Raw genomic sequence first — 22,011 nt, forward strand, 5'->3', positions numbered from 1 at the left:
ACTTGCAGAAAGTATCGGGGTGATGCAGAATTTTGTTGGTGTGTGTGTGTGTGTGTGTGTGTGTGTGTGTGTGTGTGTGTGTGTGTGTGGCCAGTTCTCACTGTCAAACGATAGATTGAATTCACACACCTCCCAGCTAGGCTTCCTTCTCTTTTCGTTTTCAGTTGATCATGACACCACCACCACCACCACCACCACCACCACCAGCCCCCCCCTTCCCCTGCCCTTCCTCTTCAATACTTGCGTTCTACAACATTACTTTTTCTCTCCCTCTCCCATCCTTTCGCTCAAGTCCATTGACACCAGTAATCTTACCTTAAATTTATCTACCTGTACTTTGCTTTTGTTGCTCTATTTTTCATGAACGAATATAGAATTTTTCTGCTAGAACTACTACTGTTTCCGCTATTTATGACAGTTTTTCTAGGCGGTGGATTTAAGATTTAAGTGCCTTTACAACGGACATATCGTAATAAATGTATTGTAGTATTTTAGATTGTCTGGTTAGATGTATCAGAGGGGATAATGACTTTACTATAGCTTTAACAGAACAATATCATAACAGACTAAGCTGTCTAGGCTCTGGTCACAACCCACCCTCGTAGCTTCAATAGCCGGAAAGCTTGAAATCCCTAAGTTTGTAATATGGCGTTCCTTGAACAGTTGTCATTTAAATACGGCAAAATAATGTTGCTATGCGACTGAAATCAACAAAGAAAATGTTTAAAGAAGTAAGGAAATTTTGAAATGAAAAACTGAGAATGTTGTCTAATTCCTGTGACATACAGACGTGATTAAGGGAAAGAACTACAAACGTCGCTAATGGGTTTACACGATCTTGTTATTCTCTTAATGCCGCGTGTCGCGAATTCGCATGATACCAATAAATGGTAGGCTAAGTGTTTTTGAACGCTAGAGTTTGTAGGTACAGATTCTCTGATGTGTGCCGCCATTTCTTGAGTGTTTCTGATACTTCTACAGCCACTTCCTATTCGCGCCTTTGTTCACTACACACACACACACACACACACACACACACACACACACACGAGCGCGCGCGAAAAGTTATGGCCATTGTTTGGAAAATTACAGCTAGGTAGGCCTACAGAGGTAAGTTCAATTCTGAAAATTGTTTGATCGTTCTGTAGTATTTGTGACATGACTTAGATCACATTTTACTCTAAAAAACTAGGTACGTGTGCTAGATGAATCAGGAAATACTCTTTGTGTAAAATACGCATCATAAGTACTTTCTTATCTATGCGTGCGCATGCCTGAGAGGAAATAATGTGAAGCAAAAAATATTTCCGTTCATTTGTAGCATCGTAACACCTTAGTGTCCAGTTGGTTCCATTATTTACATATATGTATAATTTATTATAAGTCTTCAATAATTCATACTACTGTCCGACCTCAACACTGCTTTGACTGCCTACATTTCATAATTAGTGTGACGTGAAAAGTATTGAACTGCTGATTCTTTCAAAATGTTACTTTTTGGTGATCCCCGATGTTTTATGCTCCATGAAATACCAGTGGACATTCCAAAGCTCGTGTACCACCTGTGGCAGTTTCGAAATTCCCTGCAACTGACAAAATGATCTGCTAGAATTTAAACCCAGAATAGCAGAGGAACTTTGAAATCGGGGAAAATACTAAAAGAAAGAGGCCTTCAGCCAGTACAGAGGCGGAACTACTATGCAGGGATCGGGAGCCAACAAAACCTGTTCCATGGAAGTGTAGCCGAGCTCCTGCAGTAGGTCACTGGCCTCAAGTTATATACAAGGGATAAAAGATGTAGCAGACCAAACTGCGAGAGACAGACAGTATTCTTGTGTAGTGTTCATCTGTTTATGCGAACTTCACGAATAAGGCTATATTTTATCACACATAATTATTTAAGAAGTATGCCACCACGTATTTTTCGTTCTTTGTCATGTAAATCCTATCAACGTGCCGCCAAAATGATAAATAAAATATCTTTTACTGCATGAAGCATTGCAAATCTTCAGTTTCCCTAATGCCTGTTGTCACAAACGTGCGACATACCCAGTTATACCTGACACGTAGTATCTTAGATTTGACGTTGCGTACTGTACAATACTCCATTACTGGTCACAAAATATGGTTTTTGATTTTTTCTTGGAAGTAGTAATTTATTCAGTTATTAATTGGTTAAGTTCGATGCTCATGGTACCGTAATTATTTATTTGTTGCTTATTTAGCCCGACCAGGAACGATACATATGGAGGTTATTATAAAACCATTCACAGAAATAATATACAATAATAATAATAATAATAATAATAGCAAAGGGCATTTAGAATGATATAGATTAGTTTGGGACATTTGAATACGTGTTTAGCACTATAGAAGCGGAAGGGATAAAAAAAGAGAAGTAGATGAAATGACAGTGACAGTTACTCTTAGGAAAGAACGGATTTTAAATAAAGAACTTTGTCAACATGGGGGAGGGAGAATCGACGAGAATGAGCTGCAGACAAATATAGGGAGAGAGGGCTGTCGTGATGGAAGGTGAGTTTCTCCAATTTTTTTGAGGAAGATTGTTTCAAGGTCGGGTTCCTGATCTTTATCAGCATGATTTAGAGAACATTACAGTGTTATATGATGGTACTGAAAGAATTTTGGTGGGGGGAGAACGAGTATTTCTGTTGTTCTCCTTAGACAATAAAGTAGGTGTTGAACATAAGAGGCAGAGGAATGACTGATACGAAGAGAGAACAGAGTTAGATAGTCTCTATGCATACCAGCACAAAGCCGTAGGCAGGAGTGATATAATCGAAGTAGCTTATGTTAAAATGTAGTGCACACAAGCATTCACCGCCAGTTCTAGCGTTTGTGAGCTATCGTACGAAAGTCCTTGGACAACAGCATCACAGTAGTCAAGTGTGGGGAGTAATAGCGACTGTACGAGCTTCTTTTAAACTCTGAAGGAAATACTTTAATTATATTTTTTTAATGAATGAATTGACGCCGACCCATTCCTACAGACTGCAGTTGTGCGTTCAGTGCGGTCGAATCTAAGTAATGATCCCAAATAAAGTGCAGACTCTTTACAGAAGACAAAATGTTATTTCTGCGCCGTTTAGGATTAAGAGCGGAAGAGTTTCTCTGAACTGACGTGGTAGTAAGTCTGTCGTGAGCGTCTGATATTACTTGCGTTATGGATGACTTAAGTTTGATAAGTTTCAAACCCACGTTCTGCACCCACTCAGATAAGTAAATCAGCATTTGCATGCTGGATGGCTATGCACGTGTTTGTTCAACTTGCACTTAGTATAACAAGGTCGTCAGCGTATAGGTGATATTTGCGATGGGAGTGACTAGTTGATTTGAGGGGCCCTTGATACTGTTCGTACATTCCTCCATTTAGTTCCAGTCATTGTACAATGTTAGCTGGATGTGAGGTACGAGTGGAACTGCACAGCACTTTAAGAAAAAAATTGCCTTGTGAGTTTAGCAAGTAGACTGTCGAAGTCAATAGTTTCGAAAACTTTGCTGAAAACCAAAAAGCAAATAATATACATCAGTTGTTTGTCCTTAGCTTGTTTCAGGTCGTCAGTCAATTTTATAAGAGTGTTCGCCGTGCTGCGATTTTCCGGAAACCATGGACAAAAGCAGACGTGGAAGATTCTTGCTAGCAGGGCTGTTATTTCGAACCCACAGTACAGAAATCTGACAATGTGCACGTAGCAAATTTCTTTAACCACAACAAGAGTTATAGTGCACAGTCTAAGACTTTTTGACGCATTAAATGCAGACTACCTTAAGTGGAGATTGTAGAGGTTCGAAACAGGAGTAAGAGAACGAGCTCTTCGAAGGGAACAGTTTGACCTGATTAGGTGTACTACATAAAGAACTGAACAGTAAACGGTAGTAACTGTGTGTGTATTGAAGTGAAGACCCGGGCCTAACTAGTACTTTTAATAATGATAACTAAACCAGCGGCTGTATTTGAATCTAACGTCATTTATTATTTTTAACACATGCTACCAGTTTCTACACCACATGGTGTCATCATCAGGCCCCGAACGTACATATAACTTGCCGGGCCAAAACTAACTGGATTCCGTACCTTTCGAGGCAACAACAAGCCCAGCATGTTCTACATGAAAATGACTGTGGATGGCAGGTTACGTTCGGGTCTCAAGATGCCACCATGTGGTGTCGAAACTGGTAGCATATGTTAAAAAGAACAGATTCAAATATAGAAGCTGGTTTTTATTATTATTCAAGTACTACGAGTCCGGCTGTAGTCCCACTTTCCTTGTTGGATTACCAGAGAAGAGCCTAATCGGACAGCCACTTTTTGAAAGTACAGTCAATGACCAACTATACTCTTGTTTGAACATACGAAACAACGTTCTTATTCGTTATTCGTGCACAGTCTAGAAGGCAGTAATTATTCTTGCAACAGGATTATATTCCACCACTTTAGATTCGGATGACTATAATCCATAACAGGGAATATAATACCAGCGTCTGATTTTTCCCCGTGTTTATAAGAGGGCGCTCCGTATTGATTTACATTTTATTTTTCCCCATCATTCATGGTGCGCCATATGACTCATCATTACAGTTGCAAGTGTGCAGTACTTTGCTCTAACCGTGGGTGGCAGGATAACACTAGAAATTTAATCCCTGCACAGTACTGCCCATTTTCCCCGAGAGGTGTCGTTACATGGAGTAAGATCATCAAGGACAACGCAGGACGACCTGGTTTCTGTGGAACTGTGCGGATATTCGCGGGCTATTGGTGGCAGTGTGTGGAGAGAGTCCACCACCACTAAAGTGATGTTACAACACGACAATATTCGTCCCATACGAGTCGAAAAAGCACGGCTGCCGTCGTTGCAATGGGGTTCTAAGTATGTCCACGATCACCGTAATCTCCTGACTTGGTGCATTAACTTCTGTACGCCTTCCTGTAACTTCTTTTCTAGACTGTTAAGCCCATCGCAGGACAGCTGCTTGCAATGATGTTCGCACAGAGGTTTCTTCACAGCCCCGACAATACGATGTTTTTGGCGGTACCTGGAAGTGCATTTCAGCGACGGCAGCAGTGATTTTTCGACTCTTATGGGGACGAGCGTCGTCGTGTTGGAAGAGCATTTTTCGTGCGGTGCTCTCTCTCTCTCTCTCTCTCTCTCTCTCTCTCTCTCTACACACACACACACACACACACACACACACACACACACACACACACACACACACACACACACTGCTGTGAATGATAACAGTGTTTACACCCTCCTTCCACAGAAACCACATCTTCCAGCGCTGTCCTTAATGATCACACCATGTTGTCCGCTCGTGTAATGACGATAGGTGGGAAAACTGGCTGTACAGCACAGGGATTGCAAACCTAGTGATTGTCCTGCAACCTACGGTGAGACCAAAGTACTACATACTTGCTACTGTAACGATGTGTCAAATGGCATGAATGATGAGGAAAAGTAAAGTGTAAGTCGATACTGAGCGCCCCTGCTACAATGACAGCTACTAAAGAGGTATGAAAACTACACGATTTTGTCAGCAGTCAAAATTTGAAATGCGTACAGTGTCAAAGCGCTGAATGAACGACGGTGTTAATCCTGCAGAAACATCGAGGCTGTTGAAGTTTGCCGGTGACCGCTACGCCAGCAGTGAAACCTGCTTTCTAGCGGAATATGTCGCTCCGCTTCACGTGCAACGGCCAGGCGTTACGTAAAACTGCCCGGCGCTCCTAAATTGGTTCCACAGGTTGTTAGCAGGTGCCGGTTACCAAATGGAAACAGCTACACAGGCGCAACGGCGACGAGATCTCTCGGGGGAAGCGGGACCTTGACTCCACAGTGCGCTGCAGCAACGGCGTGCCGAACCGGGTTCCCAGAGCTCCGCGTAATTGTAGCTCGACTTCCATTCTTCAGTAGCAAACAAACAGAGCACTTACGACAAACAGAAATCGGGGCACGGTCCCGGACATCTGCCTTTCACAAACAGTTCTAATCAAATTGAGCCACCCAAGAACGACTCGCGAGCTGACTCAAACTTGCCACAGGCTGTTCTCCATTTATACGGACACTGTCGAGTTGTTGAAGCTCCACCATCTCTAGGAGTACGGCTGTAACGCGGACGGTGGATTGAGTTCAGCATATTCGCAGAGGGCTTATTACAGACAATGAATTGCAAGAAATCCATTTTACGCGCTAAGAAGAAGCATCCCGTGCTTCTCAGAGCGTAGTCTCAGACAAATTTTACTGAATTCTGTGCTTGACAGAGTAAGATTAAATAGCTTCTTCGATAGTGTACTTAAAACAGTTTCCTTGAGCGAGTCAGGTAATTGTCCTGCCACCCAGATAAAATTAACAAGAGCGACCAACATTACCTTTTCTTACAGTTCTCTATGATGTGTCGCAAGATCCTGTGTATCGTGATCAAGTGATTTGCCTCGAGTTGCAGATAACGAAGTATCCAGTTCCCATCTGAGAGACAGTAGTAGGAATTAAAACACACACAGAAGAAATAAATAAATGAGGTTAGCCGATGACATTGTAATTCTGCCAGAGACAGCAATGGACCTGGAAGAGCAGTTGAACAGAATGGACAGTGTCTTTAAAGGAGGACATAAGATAAGGGTCAACAAAAGAAAACGGGGATAATGGAATGTAGTCGAATTAGATCAGATGATGCTGAGGGAATTAGAGTTGGGTAGCAAAATAACTGATGATGGACAAAGTAGAGAAGATATAAAATGTACATTGGCACTGGCAAGGAAAGATTTACTGAAAGTATTTGTATCGAGTGTAGCCATGTATTGAAGTGAAACATGGACGATAAATATTTTGGACAAGAATAGAATAGAAGCTTTCAACATGTGGTGCTACAGAAGAGTGCTGAAGATTAGATGGGTGGATCACGTAACTCATGAGGTATTGAATAGAACTGGGGAGAAGAGGAATTTGTGGCACAACTTGACTAGAAGAAGGGATCGCTTGGTGGGACGAGTTCTGAGACATCAAGGGAGCACCAATTTAGTATTGGAGGGAAGCGTGGATGGTAAAAATCGTAGAGGCATACCAAGAAATGAACACACTAAGCAGTAGTTACTCTGAGATGAAGCTTGCACAGGATAGAGTAGCATGGAGAGCTGTATCAAAGCAGTCTCTGGATGGAGGACAACAACAACAACAACAACAACAACAACAACAACTGAATTCTACATCGTTGTTGGAGCTGAAGTTCCATAGATATGTCTTAGAGACTCAGCTGTAGTGTTCTAGGAGACTGACGAAACGTTCAGACACCATCTGGGCTATGTTACAATGGTAGGTCTGAAGACATCCATTCGCACTGCAGCGGCAGCAGCCACCGCACACATCCCACTTCTTCGAGAAATTCTCCTGACTTTTGTTATACAACGACTATTTTAGATGAATGAGTAAGGTCTACGAAAATTGTTACTCTCTCCGTAAAGGCTACTCTGTTCTCTGCCCTTCACTAGTGAGCTTTATTTTGTCACTCCACCATGATAAAGCCTGCTTCCGCAGTTGTCCTTATACACCGTAGAGCCAAAGAAACTGGTACACCTGCCTAATATCGTGTAGGGCCCTCGTGAGCACGCAGAGGTGCCGCAACACGATGTGGCATGGACTCTATTAATGTCTGAAGTAGTGCTGGAGGGAACTGACACCGTGAATCCTGGATGACTGTCCATAAATCCGAAAGAGAACGAGGGGGTGAAGATCTCTTCTGAGCAGCACGTTACAAGGCATCCTAGATATGTTCATTAATGTTCATGTCTGGGAAGTCTGGTGGGCAGTGGAATTTGTTTAAACTCAAAAGAGTGCCCTTAGAGCCACTCTGTAGCAGTTGTAGCAGTTCTGGACGTGTGGGACGTCGCATTGTCCTGCTGGAATTTCCATAGTCCGTCGGAATGCACAATGGACATGAATGGATGTAGGTAGTCAGACAGGATGCTTACGTAGGTATCACCAGTCAGAGGCGTATCTAGACATAAGGTTCCCGTATCACTCCAGCTGCCCACGTCCCACACCATTACAGAGCCTCCACCAGCTTGAACAGTCCCGTGCTGACATGCAGGGTCCATGGATTCATAGCCGAATACGCCCATCCACTCGATACAATTTGAAACGAGACTAGTCTGACCAGGCAACAAGTTTTCAGTCATCAACAGTCCAATGTCGGTGCTGACGGGCCCAGGTGAGCGGTAAGGCTTTGTGTCGGGCAGTCATCAAGGGTATACGAGAACGAGTGGGTCTTCAGCTCCGAAAGCCTAATCGATGATGTTTCGTTGAATGGTTCACACGTTGACACTTGTTGATGGCCCAGCATTGAAATCTGCAGCAATTTGCGGGAGAGTTGCACTTCTGTCACGTTGAACGTTTCTCTTCAGTCGTTGTTGGTACCGTTATTGCAGGATCTTTTTCCGGCTGCAGAGATATCGGTGATTTGATGTTTTACCAGATTCCTGATATTCACGGTACACTCGTGAAATGGTCGTACGGGAAAATCCCCCACTTCATCGCTGCCTCGGAGGTACTGTGTCGCATCGCTCGTGCGCTGACTATAGCACCAAGTTAAAACTCACTTAAATCTTGATAGCCGATCGACTAACTGAGCCAGACACTTGTCTTATAAAGGCGTTGGCAACCGCAGCGCCGTATTCTGCCTGACTACATTGTTATGTATTTGAATAGGCATGCCTGTACCAGTTTCTTTGGCGCTTCAGTGTATGAAGAAATTGATATATGATCCAGCTTTAGAAGACGAGACAGTTTTGTGTTCAACCATAGCAAGTTGGCTGTACAAAGTCCAATTTTTATTCCGACGGGGGATGGGGGCCTTTTCTGGCATTACTGTGTCGGGCAGGTGAATGCAGATCGGGAAGCTGTCACTGGAGTAAAAGTCGTTGACCTCTTCCCTCAGAGATTTGAATGAGCGTAGGGGAGCAGAGGATCGCTAGGGCTGGAAGACCACGTTGCAATGGTAGACTGCATGCTCCACCTCTTGTACATTATACCCGTATGTGGAGATGGAGTTCTCAACAGCTTGACCCCTGGACACACGAGCGATGGACCACGCAGACCGTTGTGTGCGATAAATCTCCTCGTAAAAGGAGGAACAGTCTTGAGAGGTACGTATTGTGTTTATAGAGAGCCTAGAGGCAGATACAGACAAATACGGTAACCATGTGAGGGATATACACCGATACAGCAATTAGTATTATTTGCTGACAAGAGTGTGGAGCAGTGGGGGGTTGGGAGGGGGAAGGATTGAGGAGTAGTAAGCATCATTTTCAGGATCGGCCATTCCTTAATGTGTGACCTTACGATTTCAAGGCGCACCACCAAGCGCTCAGCTAACTGACGAAGGAAGGAAGATTAGGGTTTAACATCCCGTTGACGTCGATGTCATTAGAGAAGAAGCACAGGAGCGAAGGAACCATCGCAGCGCTTCCCTGCAGCGATTTAGGGAATTCACGGAAAACGTACCTCTGGATGGCTGGACGGGGAATTGAATCTTCTTCCTGAATGAGAGTCCAGTGTGCTAACCACTGCGCTATCTTGCGCAGTCTCAGCCAAATGAGGTGGTAGGATCGGCCGAGTGGGACTTCGACGCTCGATGTGTATGGTAGATGCACCGAGGGTCAGGACCGGACCGGAGTTAGCGGCCAACTTTCGGCGGTCACGTCCTCTCACCACACAACACGACGCGGCGTGCGGTCGTTTAATGAGGGAAGGAGTGGGAGAGCGATAAGAGTATACAGGAGGCACTATGCAGCGGAGACGCTCGTTCTACAGATATCAGCTGAAGATGACCAGGTACGCTGTCGAAACGTCGTGTTCCGTAAACCAATGCAGCCGGCTGGACACCCCAATCAGTCTCTCCTGTCGGATCAGTAAGGCATCAGCAAAGGGAGCATCTGATTCTTAAACATTAGTTTCTTACGGACACATGCACAGGACCTTCTATTAAGCTCTCACGTGCCTCCTGACAGTATTAATGTTCCACTGTTTCAGCAGCGACGTTTTTCTGTGTCTCCCTTTTCTTTTGCATTAACTGCGAGAATCTGTGACTATCAGAAGGATGGAGGGAGGAGGTTAGAGGGATCTTTGGAGTTCTTCAGTCAGATTTCCAGTTTCTGACTTTGTGAGACATCGTCTCGACAGATTCATCGGACACAGCGTCGACTGTTGAGATGGGTTTGGAGTGATACTTTTCGAGTTCTGATTTTTGATTCAATATCTGTCTGTGTTGTCAGCAGTGGTCTTTGAGAACCATTTTTATAATTTTCTTAGTGGAGTTCTAAGTTATCTTGTGTGGACTTTTAAGCAAGAACACGTGTTCGTGCCAGCGTTATTTACTTGTGCGAACGAGATAAAGTCAACTTAACGATTAGTCTTTCAGTTACTGATGCCACAGATGTAGATGGATGTAATTCATTGTAAAACTTTTTCGTTCACGCGTGTAATCCCCTGCCATTAATTTTCTCGATTCTAGATTAAAAGTTTTTTATTTGCGGTAAGGTATAGTTAACAGAGAGAACAAGGTTCATACGAACTCTGATCCTCTTGTCTAAAACGACAACGACTCTTTTCTTTACGAACATTAATTTTCAGCTTTAGCCGAAAAAGGCTGCTTTGAAAATTTGACATTTCATACCATTTACTTGGTTTTTTGTGTTCGTAAGTAACATACTTTTGAACAACTGCTAGACTCAATAAAGTTCGGACCACCAGTTAAATTTAGTTCCACTTTCATGTTGTAGTTTGCCAATACAGTATTGCTTTTCCAAACTAAGCTATTACGCTGTAACAGCTCGCTGTAGACATAATAAATGTTCAAATATATCCCGCCAACAGATGCTACTTACTAAGAATGACGTTATCGATTTATTCTCTTACTTCGTATGTAATTACGCATATCCTCCCCGAGTAAACTGATTAACCAATCCCTGTTGCCGTACCATTTCACGGAAAAGTTCTGAACTCTTATTTTATCAGCATCTGCAAACTGTTTCATATATGTGGCGCACTAACTGCATATGGTCGTTGCCCATGAAATCCGAATAGCCATAGCTCTCGTGTGAGCGGTGGCGCTTGAACATTGTTGAAAGAGCAGGATGGCGCCTCTTGCCGGGAGAAGCGCGCTCAGCTACGAATGCTCCAGAGATAAAGCGATGCTGATGGGTACGATCGACAATGTCACACCGCTATCGATAGTAATAGCCCTAAGCGCCAGTGTACCAACGTCGATTAAAAAGGTAAGGGTGGGGCCCGTGATCACGGTTAAAGGTTTATTGCGTTTTAGTTCTCTCTGCTCTACGCCAACGTTAAGTGCCGGTTAACAAAAAGCAATCCGCTGACCGGGAATCGACCATGGTTAACTCAGTTTGTTACTAAGGAAGTACCGATTATACGAGGGCTATTCGGAAAGCAAGGTCTGATCGGTCGCGAAATGGAAACAGCAAAGAAAATCAAAAATGTTTTATTTGCTGCAGTTTGCTACACCTTCCGGCTACTTTTTTACACAATCGCTGCTCCGGCTTAGACATTTGTCGTAGCGTTGTACCAACTTTCCCATACTTTTCGCCATAGCTGGTCGTAAGTTTTGTTCCAAAAATGAACAGCATAGAGACAGAAGTGATGACATTTTCTGCAGGACCTGACCATCATTTTGCAGGACAATGCTCAAGCACGTACAGTGCAAGCTGTTACTGATTTGCTTGACTGATGGGCCTGCTAAACGCTATACCACCGACTGCACTCCGCTGACATAAGCCCTCTTAAGTTTAACTCGATTTCTAAACCGAAGGAAACACTTCATATCATTCGCTTCAGAACTGCTACAAATTCGTCGGGCAATAGACCGCGCCACTCTGTCAACACAACTAGCACTGCTAAGAGTATCCTACATCTTCTACATCGCTGGCAACGGGTTATACACAACGCTGGTGACTACTTTGAAGGTCAGTAAGACTTTGAAACTCGTATCTATTTTCTACGAGCTGTAAATAAATAGTTGCCGCTGTTAAAGTTCCAACCTTCGTATACTTTCCAAGTCTATCATTGCGATTGCATTGTATACTTCAAAATTCACAGTAATGTTATAGTAGGGCTTATCTTCATCGACTAATAGTTGCTTGTTATGTTGCAAAAATTGATAGCATCAAATTATCTTAAATGAGTTGTACTTACCTCTCTCTAATATTTTCAAGGTAATTTGCTATGTAGTCCGCCATCTCGGTGGCGAATTCCTTGAACTGTTCTGCCTCCATCCTGTGATCCCTGTAACAGAACGAAAATAAGATGATACTTCCTGTTTGTAACCTGTCGCCCTTTAGTGAACTTTGGAAGTTTTAATGACACAAGACACTTCTACTGCAGGTTTCTGAGAACATCACCTTCATAAATACTGGAAAGAAATCAGTTATCGAGATAAGAGCACAAAAAAATAACTCCACACTCGAGATTAGGCAGAGAGATAAGTTCACAGTGATCGTTCATTGATGAGTTCACATCTGAAACAAAACTTCATTTATCCGTTGAACAGACAACTCACGAATCTTTCTAGGCAATTTAACTCTGATGGTTAAACCTGAATACACCCACCACTTATGATCAACACATCTCTGAAGTACGAAAAGAACATTGAGTCTTCCAGATCCACAGCTGAAAACAAGTATACCATAATACCGAATACCGTAATGAGCTGAAAATATGCTTTTCATTAAGCACGCCAAGAAAATTAAGAACACACTGTAGTTTTCTGTCCAGTAATGGGAGATTGTTGTGCAATATGATCGACGCTTGAATGTACGAGTTTTCTCTGCAAAGAAAACACAAGCAAAATGGGACAAAAGTACTTCGTTGTTTTGCCTTCATGCACCATCAGCTAGCAAGAAGGGTTTTTTTTCACCCTGAGTATTTAAAATGGCAGGAGGCTCAGAAGGAAGTACAGGGTGTCCCACTCAAACCTCCCCGATTTCAAAGACCCAGAAAGAAAAAAAGAAAAACACTGTATTTACGACACTTAAAAATGCACCACATTGTAGAGTATATCAAAGAATTTATTTATTTATTTATCATCAATACACCTCTACATGTGAACCATTTTTAGCAAGAAGAATATCGAGTCTATTTTCAATTTCTTGCCAAGTCCTTTGTAACATTTCCTCTGTTATTGTTGCAATCGCATTAGTGATACGATGTCGCAACGTAGGAATATCGTCCACTTTGGTCGCATACACACGGTCCTTCACGAATCCCCACATGAAGAAATCAAGCGGCGTAATGTCGGCTGAACGTGGTGGCCAGGCAATGGGTCCTCCGCGTCCGATCCAAAGATTGAGAAATTTCCTATCCAGGAACTTGCGAACAGCCGTTGACCAATGCGGCGGAACTCCATCTTGTTGAAAAATGACGTTTGGTTGCAAGTCTTGTATCTGAGGGTATGCAAACTGCTCCAACATGTCCAGATACACTGACTCATTCACTGTTTGTTCCACCAAGAAGAACGGTCTAACAATCATGTTGTGCATTAGCTCACACCAGACGTTTAGTTTAGGGCTATCACGAACATGTTCAATGACAACGTGCGGATTTTGTGAACCCCAAATCCGAATATTATGCCTATGCCAGCATGGAGAGCTGCATCAAACCAGTCTCAGGACTGAAGAGCACAACAACAACAATGCCTATTAAACCTTCCTGATAGATGAAAGGTTGCCTAATCTGAGAATAAACAGATTTCCAGGAAGCTGGCATCCATATCAATACGCTGCAACAAAAAAATGGTTCAAATGGCTCGGAGCACTATGGGACTCAACTGCTGAGGTCATTAGTCCCCTAGAACTTAGAACTAGTTAAACCTAACTAACCTAAGGACATCACAAACATCCATGCCCGAGGCAGGATTCGAACCTGCGACCGTAGCGGTCTTGCGGTTCCAGACTGCAGCGCCTTTAACCGCACGGCCACTTCGGCCGGCTTACGCTGCAACATATCCGCAGCAAATTATTGTTGGCGTGGTTTGTCGTTCGCCGTCATATGTTGCAGAATTTGCACTTTGTGAAAACACATATGAAGACGCTGGTGAACCACGCGATGCAATGTTCATCGAAGTACATCAAGTTGCCTAGATGCTTGACGAATTGACTTACATGGGCTTCTGAGAAACGATTGCCTGATGTCCTCCACTGCCTCTTCTGAAACTCCATAACGTGCACTACCATAATGTTTCAGAACACTTCCTGTGGCCAGAAACTTCCTATATCATTCCTTAATTGTTTTCACATCAGGTGGATCACATTCATACACGAAACAATAATTTCTTTGCTCAGTAATCGGCGATTTTGTTTCTGCAAAACCACATTACTGCTTGCCCACAGTGCTGTGGAGTCGCCATTTTGACTTCATGCGACCATGCTGCACTCTGGCGACAGTAGTTGGCACTTCTGATGCAGGAACAAATTCTTTGAGATACTCTACAATGTGGTACATTTTTCATTGTCGCATCTACCGTGGTTTTTCTCTCCTGGCTTCTTGAAATCAGGGAGGTTTGAGTTGAACACCCTGTATTTCTACACCACATCCAGCGCATGCCACAATTCCTCCATCAATGCTGCCGTCAGTTCTGGTTCTCTCCTCCCATTGCTTATCTGAAGACTTCCATACTGGTACAACAAACTAATCACCCTACCAAAGAGCAATTTTACTTTGACGTTTTGCTAGAACAGGAAGATTTCTCATTGGTGCAGACTGGTGTTTTATGACATACGTTTTTGGTTATCAGATAATACTTCCATAACTCTGCTTCACTACTCTGTAATAGTTTTCAGAAGGATGCCGGTCTCTTGAAACGTGGAACTGGTAATGAAGTTACAACCTGCATAATGTCAAGAACAGTAGTTTGTTAGCAATTCGTTTCACTAAACCAAGTAAGAATGTTACAAGAATAAAAATATCGAATGATCCATACCTTAAAATGATCAGCACTGGTGATGTACGCATAACAACAGACTGCACGTAAGTGTCGTCCAAGTTCAGAGTTTTGTGAAACTATCAGGAATTCTTCACCGGCTTTAATGTCAACGTTTATATGGCACGCTACTGGATTTGAACTTTGTTTCGGTCACCATGTATTCGCTACCCTCAAATACTCTGTTGAAAAACCTGTGCAGCCTCAGTAATAAGTCAGTGCCAAAGCTGTTTCTTGAACGGTGGACTATAAACTTACGTTAATTTCTCTGGCCATTTTATTCGATTATTTAAATTTTTACTAAGCCAACTTTAATTCCCTAACAGAAGACTACGTCTCATTCATATTTTAGCTACTAAGATACGTTTATTTGATAGCGTTCGCACATCAATGTGCAGTTCAATCAGAGAAAAGAACAACAATTGTTCTAAAACTGATACGACAGTAAAAGAGAAGAAACAACTGTTGAATGAACGACTTAGTAGATAAGATAAAAAAAGCACTCTAACACTTAAGTTTATTTTTTATGTATAAACCTTTTTTTTAACACAATAAAAGTAAAATTAATGAAGTGTTACATTCCTCGTTTTTCCCAATACCTTCTGCTCCACACCTTAGAGTATATTCATTTATGCTACCAAAGGTTTTCTATCTAGATCCCAGCGTGTGCGTAAATATAGGACCCTGCCATGCTGTAAGTATACTGAAGCTGGTTTCTGGTTGGTATTGACCAGTACAGTGTACGTTAGTGACACGTCTAGAGACCACAAAGCTAATTTCACGATATTTATTCTATCCGTTTCACACGAAGTTTAGGGTGTTATATATACCTCTGTACGGAAGGTTAATGTGACGACTATCGACATGAGCCGTATAAGCTAATTTATTTTATTCATGTTGACGACTGCTTTTTTGGCACGTGAACAATGTTTGTCAATTAATCCAAATTACTTCATGCTAAAAACTGTGAAACAAGTATGGATACTGACTAGCTTAAAAAATTATTATTGGTTGCACCTTAACCGCTGTAAAGTAATCCAAAGGTTGTAATTGCATTTGTGGGAATCAATAAATAGTGCTTTCCATGGCTAAAATTCTATTCGAAAAAAATCAACAAGACTGCAAACCCTAGATAAATGTAACTGTGTTCTGACATTGCTCACAGACGACCTAGTTTTCCAAAGTGAGCTAATGTCACTACAAAATTGGGCAAGACTGTAGTACGATATACGCCTCCGTGCATCCGAAACAGACTTAATATCGGACAGGGACATGAATTTTGAAATGGAACCACTTTCCCATTTCTACCCTTCCCATTGCTATGTGCAGATCTTAGCGTCTACTTCCGTTTTTAAGCAAATTATGTGCAGATCTTAATTACGCATTTTACTATGTGCAGATTTAGTGTCTACTTTCGGTTTTATGCCAATTGTTAATCAAATCTTAATTATGCATTTTCTAGTGTGGCACAATTATTGATATTAATTTTAGTGGAATTATTGATATTAATTTTAGTGGTTGAATCGTTAATCTTCCATTTCCAAAGATGTTAATGTTTTGTAAATTGTTTGTTCTTTGGGGGAGATGTATTTTGGAGGGAAGTTGGAACGGCAGTTGAACGCACGTGTCTGGTGTGGATGGAACGGTTAGATAATCAAAATGTTTTGTATTTTTCGTGAATAAACGTCGATGACTCAATAATTCTGCAGTTTATTATTGCAACATACACATATAGGAAGAATCAGATATGTAATGATATCGACAAGCATGACTCAAAAGGCCGAAGTCATCCGATCGTGTTCATGGATAAGCGCAGGTCATTAATACCGAAAGAACTACCAGAAGGAAGCAGAGCGAGAATTGCAAGAACAAGGTTGACTGGAGATGCAGATAGTTGAGCAGTTCGGGCCTTGGGAGGTTGCGAAACGAATTTCTGAAAGAATTTGAAAAAGAATACTGGTCAGCAAACAAGCAAGAGGAAGTTATAACGGAGTTCACTTATGCTATTCTGTACCGAGCTGGTAGGGATTCGAGTACGAAAACCTACTGCGAGAGCCTGTGTACAAAAGGGAAACACACAAAAGGAGTCAAAATCGAATGCTGGACATATTCTGGGACAAACTACTACCACGAAATGTCCGAGGGTATGTCATTGAGTACTGTGATAAAATCTAGTTTTAAGGAAGTAGTAGACTTGGAATCCTTGATGATGAAAATCGGTACCAGAATAATGCTGACAACAACCCATACTGAGCCCAATATAACAACAGTAATCAGAACAGAAACCACAAAATCGATAATGTCAATGATTAGAGTCAAAATGGCAAGAGTAACGACTAAAATTTGAGGTCGACACAGGCAGATAGAGGGAGAAGAAGCAGAAGTAGTTTTAGTCCATGAAATGGTCATAATTGCAGACACCGTGAAAATAGCTATGAGGAAAACTATGACTCGCGTCAGTAAAGGGGCAGTCTGCTGTGAACAGAATTACGAGGCCCTCGACACCAACAGAAAAGAAAGCAGTTTCGTTGCAATTATGACAATATAATTGAAAGTGAACAGGGAAATGTGTTTAGGCGTAGTCAATGTCGCATAGAGGCTAGCGGGCACGAGCAACAAAACGCTAATGGCATTTTTCAGATACAAGGCGAGTCAGAGGCGGAAGCTCGTGGAATTACGTGTTGTCAGAGTGAATGCCCGCGTATGTACGAGTAGTGCTGCTCTACCGGTTCTAGCTCAGCGTTCAGTTACAAATATGCAAAGTATCTCGGTAAATGATGTTGAAACTGTAGTTCAGGGTAAGGAATAGTCAAGGCAGACGAATAAAATGTACGAAGGGTTAAAGTACGGACAATAAAGTAGGTTTTATGAGTAATAATGATGATGAAGCTAAGAGGAAGAGAAATTGAAGTGTACTGAATAAGAAGGTGAATAATGAATACATAATAAGTAAAGCAGATGAATTTTTTTAATTATGATGAGAAGTACTCGTATGAAGAGTTTGAGATATATAAGAATTTTTTGATGTCATTCCTGAACCCGATGAAATCAGCAGATTAGAAAGGACAGCTGGAAACTGTGCTATGGGACAAGAGCATGGAACTTTCGATGATTGTTTAAGATTAATAAGTGAAACCGAAGATTTTAATGTATATGAAGTTACAGCTAATGTAATACGTTCAGATGAAAGTGATGGAGAGAGTGTTCTTGGTGATACAATAAATACTGTAAAAATGAATTGTATTCTGTATCAAAAGGAAGAAAGAGGTAGGAAAAGAAAGAAAAAAGCCACCAGATAAAACGCTAAAGTAGGAGGAAATTCAGTGGAGAGATTCAGAAATTGAACATGATTTATTGTGGGGAAATACAGGTAATGAAATAAGCACATGTCAGCAAATAATGATCCCAATGAAAGCATACGATGTAGAAACAAGTGTTAGTTGACAGTGGTAGATTAGCGCTTTGATTCAGTCACTTTCCGAGCATATAAAAGGAAAATCAGAAATAGCAGAAATGCCAGTTATGGGAGTGAAAATAATAGGCGTAATGAGTAGTTGCAGCAAACCAATTGAAGCTCACATCTTGATAGAATTTGATTATAATATATTGACTGAACATGACTTTTTACTTGTTCCTCAGTTGCGTTCTGAGAACTGTGGGCATGGATTGGATGACAAAACAAAGAAATTGACTGTTAGGAAAGTAATGGTATGTTTAGGCGAGAATAAAATAGTGAATTTCGATGGTTGTGTGAAAACTGATATGAGAGAGGTGTGGCGGTGTTATAAACCGAGTAGTTTCTTTAGCCAGTTTTAAGATAGCTCAGTTTTATCAGACAATCAGCAGCATAATGAGACTCTTCGCCAACGATTTGTTGTCTACAGTACGAAGTCTCAAATTTGCCTTTCCATCACTCTTTGAAGCCATGATATATTACTTTTGATATATTTTTATCTAATCTCTAACCTGTTCCGGTGATCTCTTTGAAGGCTTGGTGTCAGCGTTCACCAGCTGTCGATCCGACCCACTGATACAGTTATCTACAGTGAAGTACTATAAGAAAAAGGTACAGAAACATAGAGGATGATATTATTTCGAAGTGGCTGAGAGATTCGTAATTTCCTTTTAATAATTAGAAATGTTCCTTTTAATAATTAGAAATGTACGTTTTAATATTTAGAAATGTAAAATCTTGTACTTCACAAAATTCAGACACGTAGTATCCTATCAACACAGTAACAGTGAATGACAACTGGAATCAGATAATTCAAGAAAGTCTCAGGGTGAAACAGTTTGTGGAAATGTGTAGTATCAAGTATAGACTCAACAATGTGTAAAACAGGTGTAGCCTTCAGTTCGTTGATTGGATACTGGAAAAATGCAATCAGTCTGCAGAAGAAACGCTTACAAGAAACTCGTACGGTCTATCCTACAATACTGTTCTATTGTCGGGACTCGAACAGAACAGGACTAGAAGGCGACGTTGAACATCTACGAAGATGGACGTGGAGGTGCAAAATGACAAAATTTACTTTTTATGTAATGAATCGTATGTCTCTATAAATATGGATAAATGCAAGGTAATGCCCATCAAAAAAAGGATTCAATAGTAAGTGCTTATCACATTAACGGTCGTAGTCTTGATTTCATCACATCTTTTGAATAATTAGGGGCAATACTAGTGAGCGAAATAAAATGGAAGTAAGACGTAAAATCTATAGTTGGTGTGGCATAGATTTGTTGGAAGGGATGTGGGGAAAATTCAGTAAAGGAAACCGTATACAAAATGCTAGTGTAATCAGATCTTAAACACTGCTCCAACGCTTTGATTCCTTATCAAATACGCATGACAATAGACGGCAAACGAACTCTCACACTCTACAAGAACAAAAGGGTTTAGTCCACAAGAAAATAGCAGAGATGCTCAGGGAGTGTAAATGGAAGAAAGGCGATGATGTTGACTGAGTGAGGGGCGTTATGTGACTAAACACCGAGGTCATCAGTCCCACGATTCAAAATTACTTGCATAAGGTACAGGTGTCCGCTAAAAGTGGGCGTATTCAGTCAAAGGGGCCAAACGATAAAGCGAGGAAGCTAAAAACATAACTGAAAATGAAAACCACTTTCACGTAGGAAACTAAGGACTACTTCAACCATCCGTGAATCGACTGCTAATAGTAAGGACAAGGAATCTGGAAGACTATATTTAGTACGAAGGGCCAAAAGACTGACATTCCACCAATATATGGGATACAGTCAGTCTGGCTCCACAGCTCGTTACACAAGAGAAAAAAAAAATGGGCGAGCCTAGTATGACCGATATGTAGACAGCATAAGACAGTGGACTACCTCAGAGAGGAGCGGAAGGAAGAGCGCCAAACTGCACTAATCTCTTCTATTATGGGTAGTTTATTACTTGGAGCAGTAGATGTCATTCCAATTTTGGGAAGAGAGACATTTGACGTGTATCCGCATATCTGCAGCTGGAATCATGAAACGGAATAGGGAAGTATCTGCCCCTCTAGCCAAATGATCCGCCAATTCATTCCCTGTGATGCCCACATGACTAGGGACCCAGAGAAAGACAACTGAGCAGGCGGCACAGGCAAGGGTAGAGAGTAGGTCATGGATAGCAGGGACCAAAGAGTGATGAGAGTAGCATCGGTCTAGGAGATGAACGTTCTCACGAAACCCTGTTGGATAGAGATTAGTTTCGATTAGATATAAGTTTTATTCCAGTAGATCCATGTTGAGGTGATTCTCCAGGATACAGAGCTTATCAGAAAACAACAACATACAACAAATACTTACAAAGAGTGACAAATAGGCTAATGTGCTGTGAAGCGGAGGCCTGTTTCAGACCTTTCTCCTCACATTTCATCCTATTTGCATACTGAATTTATATATGAATCTCATGCTTTATTTTCTCTCCGATTCAGTTTCTACTTGTCAACTTTTCACCGGTATTGTGGGCTGATTACATGGTTGGTTAAGGCATAGCTTGTAGCAACGTGGGGTAGCCACCTCTCTGCAGCTAATCTAACATTTCATTCTTTCAGTAGTTTTTTCCCGTTAAATGCACCTGTTCTTGATCAGGGGAATTCCATTTCGCTCGGGTGAAAACAGGAGGAAGTTTCACACGCTCTGGAAGAGCAGCCCGTCTCTCATAAGGCAGCTCCTACGCTAGCAAACCACACAGAAAGGTGAGCCTCTCACTGAATATCCTGCTGGCTCTGCCTCCGCACACAAAGAGCGGCGGAATGGAAGACTGGTACCCTCTGTAGCAGAACAGGAAACAACTGGTGAAAGAAGTGGGAACTCTGCTTGTTAGTAACATTTGTGTGGAGTCCTCAGCTGTCCACTCGCCGTTATCCCTGATGTGTGTGGTCTACAGACATGTTTCCTCAAGCAAAAATATATAGGTGCTCGTGCGTCTGCAAATTTCCGAACTACGCGAAACCCAAAGGTTTCCTGAATTTCCGACAAATATGTACGTGGGAGTGGGGCGATACCTGTTTATAGAATGAAGGCTTTCACGTCCGGATGACATAGCTGCTGATAAATATTTCGGGATGTGAGGTCGTGGTTCAAGAAACTCTTCTGTTCCTGACGTTTCGTCCAGGACTGCGCTGGACATCCTCAGAGGTGTTCCTCCGCTCGGCGAGACTCAGCGGAGGATCGCCTCTGAGGATGTCCAACACAGTCCTAGACGAAACGTTAGGAATAGAAGAGTTTCTTGGACCACGACCTCACATCCCGAAAGATTTAACAACAGTGAAACCTGTTTCCCGTTTCCTTATACACGTATCTCATTGGTGGATACATCTTTAACTTTACGGTAGGAGCTAGGGAACCGACTTCCAGAACCTTGATTGGAAGAGCGCTGGGGTCTTTCTGGGATTGGCAAGGGAAGATCGTGCGAGATGCCTTTCCGAGATCAGAAGGAAGGCTGCCAAAAATTTGGAGGGGCATTCCGAGTCGGTACTGGGATTCGTATGGAAATTC

At 42.0% G+C, this 22,011-nt stretch overlaps 1 protein-coding gene across 2 annotated transcripts in view; it reads right to left on the reverse strand.

Annotated features, from left to right (window-relative positions):
* LOC124615917 (aromatic-L-amino-acid decarboxylase) overlaps nt 1–22,011 on the reverse strand; it is a 220,179-nt gene that overhangs the window by 131,251 nt on the left and 66,917 nt on the right. For both annotated transcript variants that reach the window (XM_047144098.1, XM_047144097.1), the window contains exon 2: nt 12,225–12,314. In XM_047144098.1, the coding sequence (XP_047000054.1) occupies nt 12,225–12,304 (80 nt within the window). In that variant the 5' untranslated portion in view covers nt 12,305–12,314. The remainder of the gene's footprint in view (nt 1–12,224; nt 12,315–22,011) is intronic.

Source organism: Schistocerca americana, chromosome 5, assembly GCF_021461395.2.
Source record: "Schistocerca americana isolate TAMUIC-IGC-003095 chromosome 5, iqSchAmer2.1, whole genome shotgun sequence".
Taxonomy (NCBI): Eukaryota; Metazoa; Arthropoda; class Insecta; order Orthoptera; family Acrididae; genus Schistocerca; species Schistocerca americana.